A 14,455-nucleotide genomic window follows, 5' to 3' on the forward strand; every position below is an offset into this window, starting at 1 on the left:
AAGACATTATTTACATCAAACAACAATCAAGACAGACTTCTAGGGTTAACCTAACCCACACAGACTTATAAGAGGAATGAGAAAGACGAGATGACGGAAGAACGCCGGGCAGATTAAGGAGCCATATCTAGTCCAAAAAGTCTAGTCTGCAAAAACAAAGAGCACAGTTCCAAGCACACAAATGTCCACAGACTCAACAAAATAGATTGCACTCACCCACGAGCTGTGTTTGCCCACAATAGTCCACAGAGATAGTAAGCGTGTAACCACCTGTGAACACCTGTTCTTGGGTCTGAGCCATACACCTGTCCCATTTCAACTTTATACAATGGCTGGTAGGCAAGAAGACCCAAAGGCACAAACATTGCAGGAATCATAGTTAGACGACTTTACATAGGCCTAATAACTTATTGTAAATTCACATCGTCACAATTAAACAAACTACAAGGCAATCACAAGTGAGTTTATTTGAGTTGCTGCTACACATGTTTAAAAGTCAATATAAAAACCGCTTTGGAGCCATTTCCGAAACTGTATGTTTGAATATGTATTGGAGTTACTTTCGATAGACAAATTCATTTGAGTGTATAATAGTTTTTGAACGTATACAAGTAATTGTAAAAATATGGTGGCCAGCCAGGTCTGAAAAGTTTCACAAAAAACTGCATTAATTTGTCAGACTAATTAACATAGGTTAAAATATGAAAAAGTAAGCCATATAAAATCTATTAAAAAAATACAGAACAACTCTTGGCTGATTCACCAATAATATCAACTTTAAAGTATTTCGTAATCATTAGAGACCAATGGCCTGAGAACTTAGCAGTGTCATGCCTTGAATATACTGGACTGGAAGAAAACTTTTCAACAAAATATTTCTGGATGTTTAATATTCTGAAACCTGAGTTTAAAAAGCTCCAGCTTTTTATTTATTAAAGAAAGATAAATATATTAAAGAAACTTCAACCAAACATTCACATAATTCTCCCCTTTGTGTCTTGAGTAAAACTTCATAAAAGACCTTTCATGTCCACTCATCTTAGCTGTTTCAAAATCATCCATCAAAAAGCTAATGACTGGTCGGCCTGAAAAAACTGATTAGGTTTTTGCTTCAATCCTTAATACCTCTCTAACCCTAACCCATCCATGCTGTCCTTCACTGAAGAAATCAGCCTCTGAGAGGGCTGAATAGATTAAAAGGATGTTGCACGCTCTTGATCATCTTCAGATAACATTCAATTATGTTATTACTGGGATTTCTCTGCTCTGATTGGATATATTAAAACAGAGGGCCTAGTCCACGGGGTCAGGGCTCATGACCTGCGGTCGTACTCGCTGATCTTCCTCTTGATGTGGGACAGTTTGGATCTCAGGTGTTTGCACCTCTTCTTCTTCAGCTGGTAGTCTGGGGACTGGAGAACGACACGTTATCATGGTTTTAAAATGAATATCGGTTACAGATGGGACATCACTTTTCAACACAGAACTATTGTACCTTTTTCAAATTCTTCAATCTTGTGTATTCTTCCATAGCATCCTGTTTGCAAACATAAAAAGGTGATGAGGGAATATCTTGAATCAGATCGTCTGAGAACTGTTGTAATAATGGTGCCGTTACTGTACACTACGTCTTTCTAGCGTGCACCCACACACACACACTCCAGGTCCTCACCAGGAAGAACGAGCTTCCCGGTGCGTGCCGGCCCAGGTCCCGGTCCAGGCCTGCCAGGCCCAGGTTGATGCGGTCCAGCTCCGCCTGCAGGGCCCGATACTCCTGGTGCTCCTGCTCAAACTCACGCTTGTAGTCCAGACGCTGCTGCTCACTCACGATGGGGGGAAACTCCCTGAGGAGAGGAGGGGAAGGGGGGAGGAGAGGAGGAGAGGGGGGGGGAGAGGAAGGGAGAGGGGGGGGAGAGGAGAGGGAGTAGAGGAGGGGAAAAGAGAAGAGAAGAAAGGAGGAGGGCGTCAGAGAATCCTTTCTATTTTTCTATCTTTTCTATCTCTAGCTGGGCTAGCTCATCTCCAGCACAGCAGTCCTCAGGGTCAGGTACTCACGAGCTGAAGTCCACATGGTCCAGCTCATCAGCAGACTCGGCTCCGTCCTGGTCTCGCAGCTGGACGCCCACAGAGCTGGTGATGTCAGAGTCTCTAGAGACACAGAGCAACACAGAGCTGGTGATGTCAGAGCCTCTAGAGACACAGAGCAACACAGAGCTGGTGATGTCACACAGAGCAACACAGCTGGTGATGTCACACAGAGCACCACAGAGCTGGTGATGTCAGAGTCTCTAGAGACACAGAGCAACACAGAGCTGGTGATGTCAGAGCCTCTAGAGACACAGAGCAACACAGAGCTGGTGATGTCACACAGAGCAACACAGCTGGTGATGTCACACAGAGCAACACAGAGCTGGTGATGTCACACAGAGCAACACAGAGCTGGTGATGTCAGAGTCTCTAGAGACACAGAGCAACACAGAACTGGTGATGTCAGAGCCTCTAGAGACACAGAGCAACACAGAGCTGGTGATGTCAGAGTCTCTAGAGACACAGAGCAACACAGAGCTGGTGATGTCAGAATCTCTAGAGACACAGAGCAACACAGAGCTGGTGATGTCAGAGTCTCTAGAGACACAGAGAAACACAGTGGTGATGTCACACAGACCAACACAGAGAGCTGATGTTCATCACTGTATTTTAGCAAGGGTTTTTTGTATACTGCACACACTTATTTAAACTTAGTGGTGGGTTGTGAAACAAGAAGCACAAAATTCAGGCTTCAAACAAAAAGGAAATCTTTTTGTTTCGTCATTCTTTGTCTTAGAAACAGGCTGGTCCTGAACAAGTGATAGGAAAGTGACTCGTTCAAAATACACATGCAAGACTGTGCCACACAGCATTCCCCAGATTCCACTGTTCTAGAACTCTGGAGTCAGAGCTCCACCCTTCCAGTGTGTGCATTAGTTTAACATGTTTAGAATATGTACGTTTACTTGAATTGTAAGTTATTCAAAGGTTGTAAATATGTACTCTAGTGCCTAAACTGTCCTTCTCTAATCACAGGAAGTGATTTTCACTGTTTAGGAAATACTTTCACCTTGGCTGGTAGAAACATGAGGGTGGGACGACCCAGGCCGGACACCTGTCACTAGTTTATTCTGCAGAAATAAAAATCTAAATGTTTGTTTGCGGTTCTCCACCAGGCAGATCTGCGGCCTTACCCAGGAAGGTACAAGGGCTTGCTTGAGTACTTGGGCAGCTGGTCCAGGTAGTCCCTGGAGCCCCTCACCAGCTTGTTGGCATCACTGACCAAGACTTCTGGGGAGCCTGAGACGTTGTTTACCTGGGGAAGGAAATAGGAGATAAGGTCATGAGGAAGGAGATAGGAGATAAGGTCACGGGGGAAGGAGATAGGAGATAAGGTCACGGGGGAAGGAGATAGGAGATAAGGTCACAGGGGAAGGAGATAGGAGATAAGGTTACGGGGGAAGGAGATAGGAGATAAGGTCACGGGGGAAGGAGATAAGGTCACGGGGGAAGGAGATAGGAGATAAGGTAATGAGGAAGGAGATAGGAGATAAGGTCACGGGGGAAGGAGATAGGAGATAAGGTCATGGGGGAAGGAGATAGGAGATAAGGTCATGGGGAAGGAGATAGAGGTTGTCAACACAACACCACCACTCAGTCACCAATGCTGCTATACATTTGTAAGGCATGAGGAAATGCAAAGTTTACTGTGTTATAGTAGTAATTATAATGATATTACTTTGTCTTTATTTGGACACCAAATCCATCAATGTCAAAATTATTTTAACGGGCTGACCATCAAAAGCCCATACAAGATCAAAGCAACATCTGGAAACAAGGCTTCAATGTTCTTCCCTTCCTCTCATGTGCTGAATGTTCTTATTCAAATGTAATGTTTGCATGATCCTATAAAGTCATCCCTTCCACCTATCTCATGGTGGAAGAACATTGTTTGTAGTAAACAGCCTGATTCTCCCAGCAGCCAGCGTTAGGCCAGGGCCAACCGGTTAGGCCAGGGCCAACCGGTTAGGCCAGGGCCAACCGGTTCCTCCACTTCCACCTGTGCAGAATACCTCAGATACTATCACAACCACAGCCAGTTGCCATGAGAGACACCCAATTGACGCTATCAAAGTCTTTAATTATGAAAAAAATTACTGAAAAGTTCACCTTCCTTGAGCAAAAATAATTCAATTTCAAATACAAACGTAAACTAACTTGGGAGTCAGGTGGCTGAGCGGTTAGGGAAGCGGGCTTGTAATCAGAAGGTTGCCAGTTTGATTCCCGGCCGTGCCAGATGACGATGTGTCCTTGGGCAAAGCACTTCACCCTACTTGCCTCGGGGGAATGTCCCTGTACTTACTGTAAGTCGCTCTGGATAAGAGCGTCTGCTAAATGACTAAATGTAATGTAACTTAAACTTAACGCACTGTTTTACAGGAAGTATCAGCCTAATGGAGACTTAGCTACAAGTAAACAGCCTACTACCCATGTTTTGATTCAGAGTTTGAAAGAAGTTTTAAGAATTTGATTATTTGTTTTCCAGCTATTCTAAGAAAGACACAAAGAGCCTGAGGAGGACACGCCCAGAAACTAGACATGAAACTCTTCCTGCTCCATACACACACACCCACACACACTAATCTGTTGAAGTGGGGTTAGCGATGCCGTAAGGTTGCCTGTGAGCCAGTGTAAACCCTAACAGTCGTCACTTGATTTGTTTCTGGAATGTTTATGGCATAAATAGAGGACAATAAAATTAAAACATGTCATGAAAAGGTTAGACATGTTCAAAGTTTCTTATCTCAATATTCCAATTCCCCCAACTAACAAATGCCATGTAGCGCAAAGAAATCACTGCTCTACCCCCAATATGCACGCACAACACGTACACTAGCATGCACACACACACCACCACACCCCCATGTCCCCAGGTGAAGTGAGGCCTCGTACCCACTCTCCAATGGTGTGCGGCACGCCTCCGCTGAGCGCCTTAGGCTCCTCCCACAGGATGCGCTCTATGCCCCAGCGCCGGATCTTCTGACGTGTCTTCAGAGCAAAGACCAGCAGGATGATCAGGCCCACGAACACCAGTACCCCCATCACCACGGCGATGGCCTGGGGTACAGGATTGGGGTTAGAGTACCATGGCAACCAGAATACAAAATATAAGTCGTAATTTTTGGGCTTAAAACCCCAGACATGGTAAATGGTATTAGTTCATAAAGAGGATGTTTTACAACTCATTCCTAATACTACTAACATATATGCGACACACAGCTGATGGGTTAGGGTTAGAGCAGACCCTAACATGAACAGAGTCCACCAGAGTATGTGAGCTCAGACAGCAACACATCACAGCACCAGACAGCAGTGAAAGTTCATAATAAAATGATAACTTAATAAAATAAATAATCAAATGACTTGAACTAGTCCATAAATAATAGTAAAGGCTAGTTCAAGTTATTTTATTATGATGACTCAACTTTAAATGCATAGGTATAAAACAGAGTTAAGAGTTAGTGAGCTTCCTGCAGGAGTTCAAACTGACTAACAGGCTCACCTCCTGTGGCTCCACCACACAGTAGTGGTACAGGTACTGGTTGAGGAAGATGCCGCTGGCCTGGTTCTGGTTCTGGTACTGGGCACACAGCTGCATGATCTGGTTGAAATTGCCGGAGCTGGAGGTCTGGGCGGTGGGGTTGATGGCCACCAGGTAGACGATGGTGGCGATGATCATCAGGCCGGCCAGTATGCCGCTGATGATGCCGGCTGCCAGGTAGAAGGACGGGGAGCGAGACGTGTTTTGTCTGGACACCACCAGAATGAAGATGACGAGCACAGCCAGGAAGGTGATGGCAGAGATGGCGATGATGAAGCTCTTGCCTGCCAGGGGGTCTGTGTAGGTGTCCCCCCCTCCGCTGCCCCCCATGCCACCCATGCCTCCCATGCCACCCATGCCTCCCATGCCCCCCATGCCTCCCCCGTAGGACCCCCCGTACGAGCCCCCCCCCATCCCCGCCCCGATTCCACCAGACAGGCCCATCATGCTCATGTCGTAATCCCAGGCCAGAGTCGAGGCCACGCAGGCAAAGATCCCCACGCACAGGATGATGATGATGATGGACATGATCTTCATCACGCCAGGAGGGGAGGTCCAGGAGTAGAAGTGGACAAACTCCTCGTCGGGGTAGTAGGAGAAGGCAGGGTTGGAGAACAGCTCGCTGGGTTTGTGTCTGCTGCCATGGCTGGTATGGCTACCGGGAGAGAGGATGAACAGAGAGGGAAGGGAGAGCTGTGATTGGTCTGTGATGAACAGAGAGGGCAGAGAGAGAGCTGTGATTGGTCTTGACAGTGTTCCATAACACCATATATGGTCATATGTAGATGGGTGAGGGCTAGGAAGGATGTGAGGTGGAACAGTTGTTCATAGATGTACCTTGTTGTTCACCATGTGTAGTACACGGATGAGAAGGAACAGATGAGATTGGATGAGTGGAGGAGTTTAGAGAGGGATGAGTGTAGGATGTGAAGAGAGAGGAGTATGGGATTAGGTCAAAGGGAATACGTACTGCCGGCTTTGGCCCTGGTGGTGTTGATGATGATGATGGTGGTGATGATGTCTGTGAGGAGGCATACTAATCCTTCAGTTGGTCTCCTCTTCAGTAAACCAAGTCAGAGCACTTTTGGTCAAAGAGAATATGAAGTCAAAACAAACATAAGGCTATGGTTCTTATTGCTATATTTCATCCAGGTACTGGTAGCAACCACACACCCACAGCAGGTGGGTTGAACGGAACTCTGTTTCTAAGAAACGGGAAGCAAACTAAACTTCAGGCTCCGCCTCGATGTTCTAACAGAGTTCCACCGAGGCGCAAGTGATGGTTCAATAAAGTGTGTATGGTATAACTATACCAGAGTATTTAGTATATGGTATAACTATACCAGAGTATTTAGTATAAGAAGTACAATGGTACTTAGGAATGGTTTGCTGGACCCAATGTTAGTTTCCTCAAGGATCACAATGACTCTTGCTTAGAGTCTTGTTGGTTAGTGGTAACTGATTTAAATTGTTGTACTCGCTGTGAAATGTTTTTTACTGTTGCTTGCTTTTCTACAGGTACATTTGCACTTATAGCAAATCATGTTGTTTAATTGTATCTTGTTTAACTACATGCTCTTATGGTTCTTCCCTTTGTCACTTATTTTGGTTGTTCACAATATGTGCTTCATGTTTTGGCTACCTGCAATGTTTTTGGGGCTATCTTGTTGTTATTATCAGTGACCGATGCACTTTGTAAAGCTCTCTCTTGGAAGTCGTCTGCTAAATGAATAAATGTAAATGTAAGAAGTCATAACAAAAGCATAGACATGACTACGAGTCTACAGCAATTCCAACATGTTGCTTTTCTAGCTGAGACAAAAGCGCTACAGTGATAATAATACCTCCCTGGAAAAAGGCTAATTTAATAAGTAGCCTACAGTTGACCCTTTCACATTGTGGAAACAACAATACACACAAGTTTAAAATATAGATTTAGAATGATAGGAACTTAGAAAAGACAAATTCCACTTTTAAGAGTTCAGTAATTAACCAAAGAATATTGAAGGAAACCGGATTACTACAATTTCGTAATTGTCGTTTTAAAAATAAATAAATTAGCCTTGAAACTCACAGGCGAGTTCTACATTGTTATGAAAAACTGGCATCACATTCAAATGACCTGTATCACATTTTGAAAACATTTGAAAAATGTTTGTACAAATAATAAAACGACAGCAAATGTATCGAACTGAGCAATTAGAACGTAGGTATTATTAACGTATATCCTCGACATGCATTAACAACGCGGTGAACTCACCTGTTGGAAGCAGGGTAGACTAGTCAAGCTGCTCTGATGCTAACCTGCACTAGTGTGCTAATTGGGGACACACCCTGACGCGTCACAGTAAACAGGTCGCGGATGTTATTGGATACACGCACTCCTACAAAGAGTAAAGCATCATTGTTTTTATACAACTTGTCTCACCACACTTTACTCTGGTATAAGATTCGCAGACTCCTCACATTCGAAGTCTTAAAGTATATAAGTGGAACTATCTAGTCACTAGATTCTAGTGCAAACATGTGCACATAAGAGACGTCACGGGGCCTAACTTAATTTGTTGTCGTGAATCAGAATACTATTTCGTTTTATATTCAAGTGATTAGTCATCATACCAGAAATCGTGCTAGCATATGCAATATTAGTATTGCTAGTTATGTACCCTTAGTATAGTTAGTCCTCATATTTAAATTTTAGATTCCTATATATTTAATGTTTGCACCTTCCTGCCAAAGAAAATTCCTTGTCTGTGCAAACTTTCATGGCGAATAAAACCCATTCTGATTCTGATCAGTCAAATTTGCAGGTAAAATACCGGTGTGACTAACTCCATACTGTGACCTTCCTCACCATAGGCGGTGTAAAACGACACCATGCAGAACCTTACGCTGCAGGGATGACGAGAGGAAGCGGCGCTCTTCTCACCTGATGACACAAACCCGCCCCACACGGTGGAGTTACAACAACCATCTGGTTAAGGTTGAACTTTACTGCAACATTGGTTGACAGAAACGACCAAATCCCAAGGTTTGAATCAGTACAGATGACAAGAAAATAGTAATGTCATAAAGCTGAACAAACTATACTATAACAGTCACAATCCTATGCTATATTAGGTCACTATAGTAATTCATTACATTTTTATTATGAGTTTGTTTACTAAAACAATGTGTTGTATACTTGCATACTCCGTTCATATATTAGACGAGTGCTCAACTTACATAAGAAAACATAAAATCAGCATATTTTAAGTGTTACACAAGGGAATAAGAAATGAAATAAGACAAAGGCCAATAAATCCAAAATCCACCATCAATGTTTAACAGTAGATAAGTGACTTAATATCACATCATATTAGAAAAACACTTTCATACAAATACACACAAGCACTACACAAACTTAACTTGTCCAAAGAGTTCCTAAGACATTAAAGCATGACAAATACATACATTAAAGAGTATAAAATGAGGTGAGATATGTTGAGCAAACTATATATTGGTGATTTAATTGTTTCATGGAGTTTCTTCAGTGGAAAAGAGATGTTGTCATGTTCCAGTTTGACATGGTCACAGAAAGGTTCTACAAAACAATAAATGTCCCCATGTCCAGTTTCTATATACGTCCACGTTCTATACACGTCTAATATTCAACTCTGAAATAACACATAAAACCAGTGAAAGAATAAGTCTTAACTCATATTTATGGCTTATTGGCACATACACACAACTCAACAAAAAATGTTTCAGATCAACCCTTTTCTGGCAGATTAAAACCTTAAATCTGACTATTAGGATCTATCATGTTGACTAATCAATTAGTGACTAGAAAGTGTCAAGAAGTGTGTTTCTGCCTGCCTCTGTTGATACCTTATGTGTGTGTGTGTGTGTGTGTGTGTGTGTGTGTGTGTGTGTGTGTGTGTGTGTGTGTGTGTGTGTGTGTGTGTGTGAGTGAGTGAGTGCAGCCAGCAAGCTATAGTTTAGCTGAAACCATCATTCCAGTCCATGACCTTGTTGTATTCCTGGATCTTCTGCTTGATGTGAGATAGTTTGTTTTTCAGGTACTCACATCTCTCCTTCTTTTCCAGGAATGTAGGATCCTGGCAATGTGACACACACACACACACACACACACGCACACACACACACACACACAAGTTCCTAAAGTATGTTTTCTTTGGTGGTTTCATCATGAAACTCAAACCCAACTCAAAAAAATGCCAAGTATTTTCATCTGACTGAGTTGCGAGCAGTGGGACCAGGTGGAGGGGGGAGGGCACCAGAAACTGACGCCACACCGACTACAGAAAGTGCCTGATCTCTCGGTCATCAAACTGGTTCTACCAGTCCAAGCATGCGGGGGACACAGGGCTCAGAGCTACACTGCTGTTTCAACCACTCGACACATTAGAAGACTGAATAGAAACAATCACTCACATTTCTCTTCCTCTGGTACTCCTGCACAATGGTGTTGATCCGCTCCTTCTCCTGAAACAGAGAGAGAGGGCAGTTTAACAAACAATAGGAAGTGTTCTTCCACAAACAGGAAGGAAGGGTCCTACAACAACAGTAAAGGGAGTATCAATGTGTGTAGTCATTTGGCCGATAGCTTGTGTGTGTGTGTGAGAGAGGGGGTCACCTGCTGGCTGGAGGAGCGTGGGGGCAGGTTGTGTGTGTGTGTGAGAGAGGGGGTCACCTGCTGGCTGGAGGAGCGTGGGGGCAGGTTGTGTGTGTGTGTGAGAGAGGGGGTCACCTGCTGGCTGGAGGAGCGTGGGGGCAGGTTGTGTGTGTGTGTGAGAGAGGGGGTCACCTGCTGGCTGGAGGAGCGTGGGGGCAGGTTGTGTGTGTGTGTGAGAGAGGGGGTCACCTGCTGGCTGGAGGAGCGTGGGGGCAGGTTGTGTGTGTGTGTGAGAGAGGGGGTCACCTGCTGGCTGGAGGAGCGTGGGGGCAGGTTGTGTGTGTGTGTGAGAGAGGGGGTCACCTGCTGGCTGGAGGAGCGTGGGGGCAGGTTGTGTGTGTGTGTGAGAGAGGGGGTCACCTGCTGGCTGGAGGAGCGTGGGGGCAGGTTGCGCATCATTTCATCCATGTCCTCTAACTTCCTGGACCAGGCCTGGACCTCGGCGTGCAGCTCCTTGTACTCGGCGTACTGGTCGTTGAACACAGCCTTGTACTGGTCCCTCTCCTCTTCCGTACGGATAATTGGGTACTTCCTGTGTGGACAGGAAAGCAAGAAATGAGTGGTGTGGGTGCAGCATCATCCCCAGTCAAAATGTAGGTAGTGATGTGACCTCAAGTTGATAGATTGTAGCAAATACGCAGGAACAAATGAAACACTTCTGGTATGTGACCTCACAGTTGTGTTCGCTGACGTCTAACTGTAACCAGGACCCCAGCTGCACCTGTGTAGAAGGTACTCACGCCACGTAGTCTGCGATTACCAGGGGTTTGGGGATGTGTCCTGCAGGGATGTGCCCTCTCAGGATCTCCGGCTCCAGCATGCGTGCGGCCGCACGCGGTGGCGGCTGGGACTCCAGGCCTCCAGGCAGGGTGGGAAGGGGGGTCCGCTCAGACGTCCTGGAGGCCCCGTCCAGCTGGGAGGAAGATCCTCATGAACTCAAGATTCAGGCCAGAATTCAATTGCTTATTCTAAATAATCCCAACTTCATTCCACAGCTACAGCTTCATTCCAACATGTACTTACCATAGACAGTGGCAGAGCAGATCCCATAGTTTTCATCTGAGGAAAACAAAGTGACGAGTCAATAACTGCACTGCCTTCTAGAACAGCAAGATTAGCATGGAAGGTGTGTATGTGTGTATATGCGTGTGCCTTCACCTCCTGTTCCAGCGCCTCTCTCCTCTGCCGTGCAGCCTCATGTCTCCAGAGCTTCAGACACACAGCGCTGCTCACCAGGTACAGAAACATGTTGAAGAACAGGAAGATGATGGCGGCCGTCTGGCCCGCCTCAGTGCGGCAGAAAGCCCCGTTAACTGGGTTGTTGAACACCGGGTAATAGCAGAGCCCTCCTCGGATGAGGTCGGTCACGTAGACCAGCGCCCCGGCCATGTAGAGCATCCCCAGCACCAGGCTGATGGAGAACTCTGTCAGAGGCCACCAGGTGGAATCCAGGAGGATGGTGCGGTAGTACATGGTCATCCCCATCACCAGGACAATCACCGTCACCACCCACACCAGTCCCGCCAACACCAGCACGAACGGCGTTTTGGGCCCGGTGTAGTTGACCGAGCCGCCAAACGCAGCTCCGCCCATCCCCCCTAACGCCCCTGGCTTGGAGTATCCGTACATGTTGAACCACTCGTTGTCCTTGTGTACGTAGGCGCAGACGCAGGCGAACACAGCAGCACCCAGCAGTAGCTGCACACAGCCCAGGATCCTCAGAAGCCCCGCCCAGGACTTCATGTAGGCGTAGCGCTGGTGGTACTCCTCCACGCGCTCGCTGTACGTCATGGCCGAGCGGAAGGTCCGCTCAGAGTCCACGGCCTCTGCCCCCAGTAGCATGGCATCACGCTCCTTCTGGGAGTTGTAGCTGCCCCCAGAGCCTCCGTAGGGGTCCAGGTAGGAGTCGTGGAGAGAGTGTGCCGGGGAGTGCGGGGGCGAGCAGGGGATGCCCTCTGTGGTCTGATTGTCCTTTTCTGTGAGCGGCGGGGAGGGGGGAGGGGGCCAGGGCTTGCTGCTACGGTTACTGCCTTCACGGAAGAAGTTCTTGATGGAGTCTGGGATGAAGCGGCGGACGGGTTTGATGTCCATGGCATCCTGGTCCTCCTCCAGATGCTCCTCGCTGGGGGCGGGGCCCACCGGGGGGGCGGGGCCCACCGGGGGGGCGGGGCCCACCGGGGGTGTCTCTGGCAAAGGGGGGGGCGGCAGGGGGCAGGCGCTCAGGGCCAGCTCTGTTCCTCGCAGTTCCTCCAGCGGCCGGGGGGGCTCCCTCCACAGGGACCCCACAGGGACCTCATCGTAGTGGGGGCTGAGCACATCTAAGCGGCCTGCGGCAGACATGGGATCTGGAGCAGGGCCTGGCAGGCTACACAAGGCAGGAGCAATACATTGTATCATAAGGTGACGGCCTTCGTCGAGGCTACAGATAACTAACCAAAATGTTGGGTATCTGTCGGATACAATGGAACCTTAATCTTAACTAGAAATAAGTCAGCAACAGCATTAAAACATCCTCAAACTAGGGCTTGCTGTAAAGTCCTGGGAGTAGGAGATTGGAAACGGAACATAACCTTATTCATTGCTACCCCAATATGGTGCCCATGTTAGAATACATTATTCTTTCTTGACACATTAAAGAAGCCAGAAGCCAAGTAACTAAAAAATGTGTGTACCTTTTCACAAACAGTCACTCGCCACAATCACCTTGCCCATTGCTGTTCATTTGTTAAAGTTGTTTGGATCTTCCCTCAGCTCTCTCGAATAAGGACAGACATTTTTTTTCAGAGCCGGAGATTCATTTCATATAAGAATCATCACTAAACCTTTAAGATCTAGAAGACTACGGTAATGTAGACACAAGTTACTTGTCAAAGCTATTCATTTGATGGAAACCAGAGGGATATGCATTCCTAATGTGAAGCTCCTTCACTCACTAAGGACAGATGGGTCTGATAATAAACTTAGTCAACAACTCATCACTTAACATTTCGAACTTGGCTTGTAATTCTGAGTAAAATATTTAACGCCACCAGACTTCCTTCTACGAAATGTTCACCGGTATTTACAGCAGGCAACACGAGAACAATTGATCTGGCATGATCTATCTAAAACGTAAGTAGTCTATGTTAACATCAATCAGTGAACTATGCTTATTCTGACATTTTAACAGATAGCTTTCTCAAGTTATTATGAAATGCGGTTACCTGTTGAATTATCCACCTGTTTTCTCTCCGCCAATTATCTTCCGCAAAACGAGCTGCAGGTACACGTATCACGTGACCGGCCCCTCCTCGAGCTTGAGTCACGCTTTGTCTAAATTCTGACCTCGGGTCGGTTAGTGTTTTACAACGCTATTTTCAAAAGCTGAAATGTTGCATTAAACTGATCCTGTATCTGTCCTTTTCAGCACGTAGCCCTTCGGTTACTTACGTCACCCCCCCCCCCCCCCTCCGCGTTTAACGCCCCAAGCTTGTAGTGGGTGGAGCGTCCTCTTCCAGCATTACCGCTCTGGGGAAACCATAGGAGGAATAACGTGGTCCCGGTTCTTGGGACACCACCGGAGAGAAAATCAGGAAATGACGTACCCGAATGAAGAGAGTTCGTGTAACTTCGGCTCTTTAAATCGATTCCCATTGGTTTGAGCGTTTCAATGCCATTCAGAAATATACAACCGCGCAAATCGCAATTATATCTGAAATGTATGAGCCGGTGTCTTGCCAAGACACTTATCCTCGCCAGGATTTGTATCCCCTGGCCGCGGGAGCGCGCGTGCACTCAGAGAAGCGGAGTTTAACTGCTGCACTTCGAATTCACCCCATAAATGGAACTAATAGCGACGTGGAAGACTCGACAGGGTTTTCCATAGTAACAAGGGACTCATTTATCTACATAAATACGTTTATTTGTCTGTTACATTAAGGCGACGTGTGAATTGTTTAATGCGTCGTTTAGTATTGTTGATTAATGACAGTGTTTTACAAAGTTCCATATTGCCATGCACCTTAGCTACATTGGCCTATCTATGTGTCTCGACATCACATGCAGGTTTATGAACAATATTTTGTTCATTGTGGACTGGGGGGTGTAGTGGCGCGGATGCGGCCGAGCTCAGGAAGAGGAGGGAGATGGAGAGGGTGAGGTTTGGTTTC

At 46.3% G+C, this 14,455-nt stretch overlaps 1 protein-coding gene across 1 annotated transcript; it reads right to left on the bottom strand.

The window, feature by feature from the left end:
* Window positions 1-442: 442 nt before the first annotated feature.
* marveld2b (MARVEL domain containing 2b) lies at window positions 443-13,947 on the bottom strand. The gene is made up of 15 exons (XM_062454414.1): window positions 13,511-13,947; window positions 12,980-13,062; window positions 11,466-12,672; window positions 11,331-11,366; window positions 11,048-11,220; window positions 10,668-10,839; window positions 10,067-10,117; window positions 9,640-9,729; window positions 5,591-6,322; window positions 4,981-5,145; window positions 3,222-3,343; window positions 2,056-2,148; window positions 1,673-1,844; window positions 1,496-1,537; window positions 443-1,412 (listed from the first exon to the last, which is right to left on the bottom strand). Exons 3-15 carry the CDS (start codon window positions 12,645-12,647, stop codon window positions 1,314-1,316), a joined length of 3,129 nt encoding a protein of 1,042 aa, XP_062310398.1. The 5' UTR covers window positions 12,648-12,672; window positions 12,980-13,062; window positions 13,511-13,947; the 3' UTR covers window positions 443-1,313.
* Window positions 13,948-14,455: the final 508 nt, after the last annotated feature.

The sequence above is a fragment of the Osmerus eperlanus genome, chromosome 28 (genome assembly GCF_963692335.1).
Source record: "Osmerus eperlanus chromosome 28, fOsmEpe2.1, whole genome shotgun sequence".
Taxonomy (NCBI): Eukaryota; Metazoa; Chordata; class Actinopteri; order Osmeriformes; family Osmeridae; genus Osmerus; species Osmerus eperlanus.

Bases quoted from the DNA above. Each gene is read 5' to 3' on its own strand.
- marveld2b (XM_062454414.1), bottom strand. From the start codon at position 12,647: ATGTCTGCCGCAGGCCGCTTAGATGTGCTCAGCCCCCACTACGATGAG. The intron at 11,221-11,330 runs GTAAGTACATGT...TCTTCCTCCCAG, and splicing joins CTGCTCTGCCACTGTCTATG to CTGGACGGGGCCTCCAGGAC. The intron at 2,149-3,221 runs GTAAGGCCGCAG...CTGTGTCTCTAG, and splicing joins AAGCCCTTGTACCTTCCTGG to AGACTCTGACATCACCAGCT.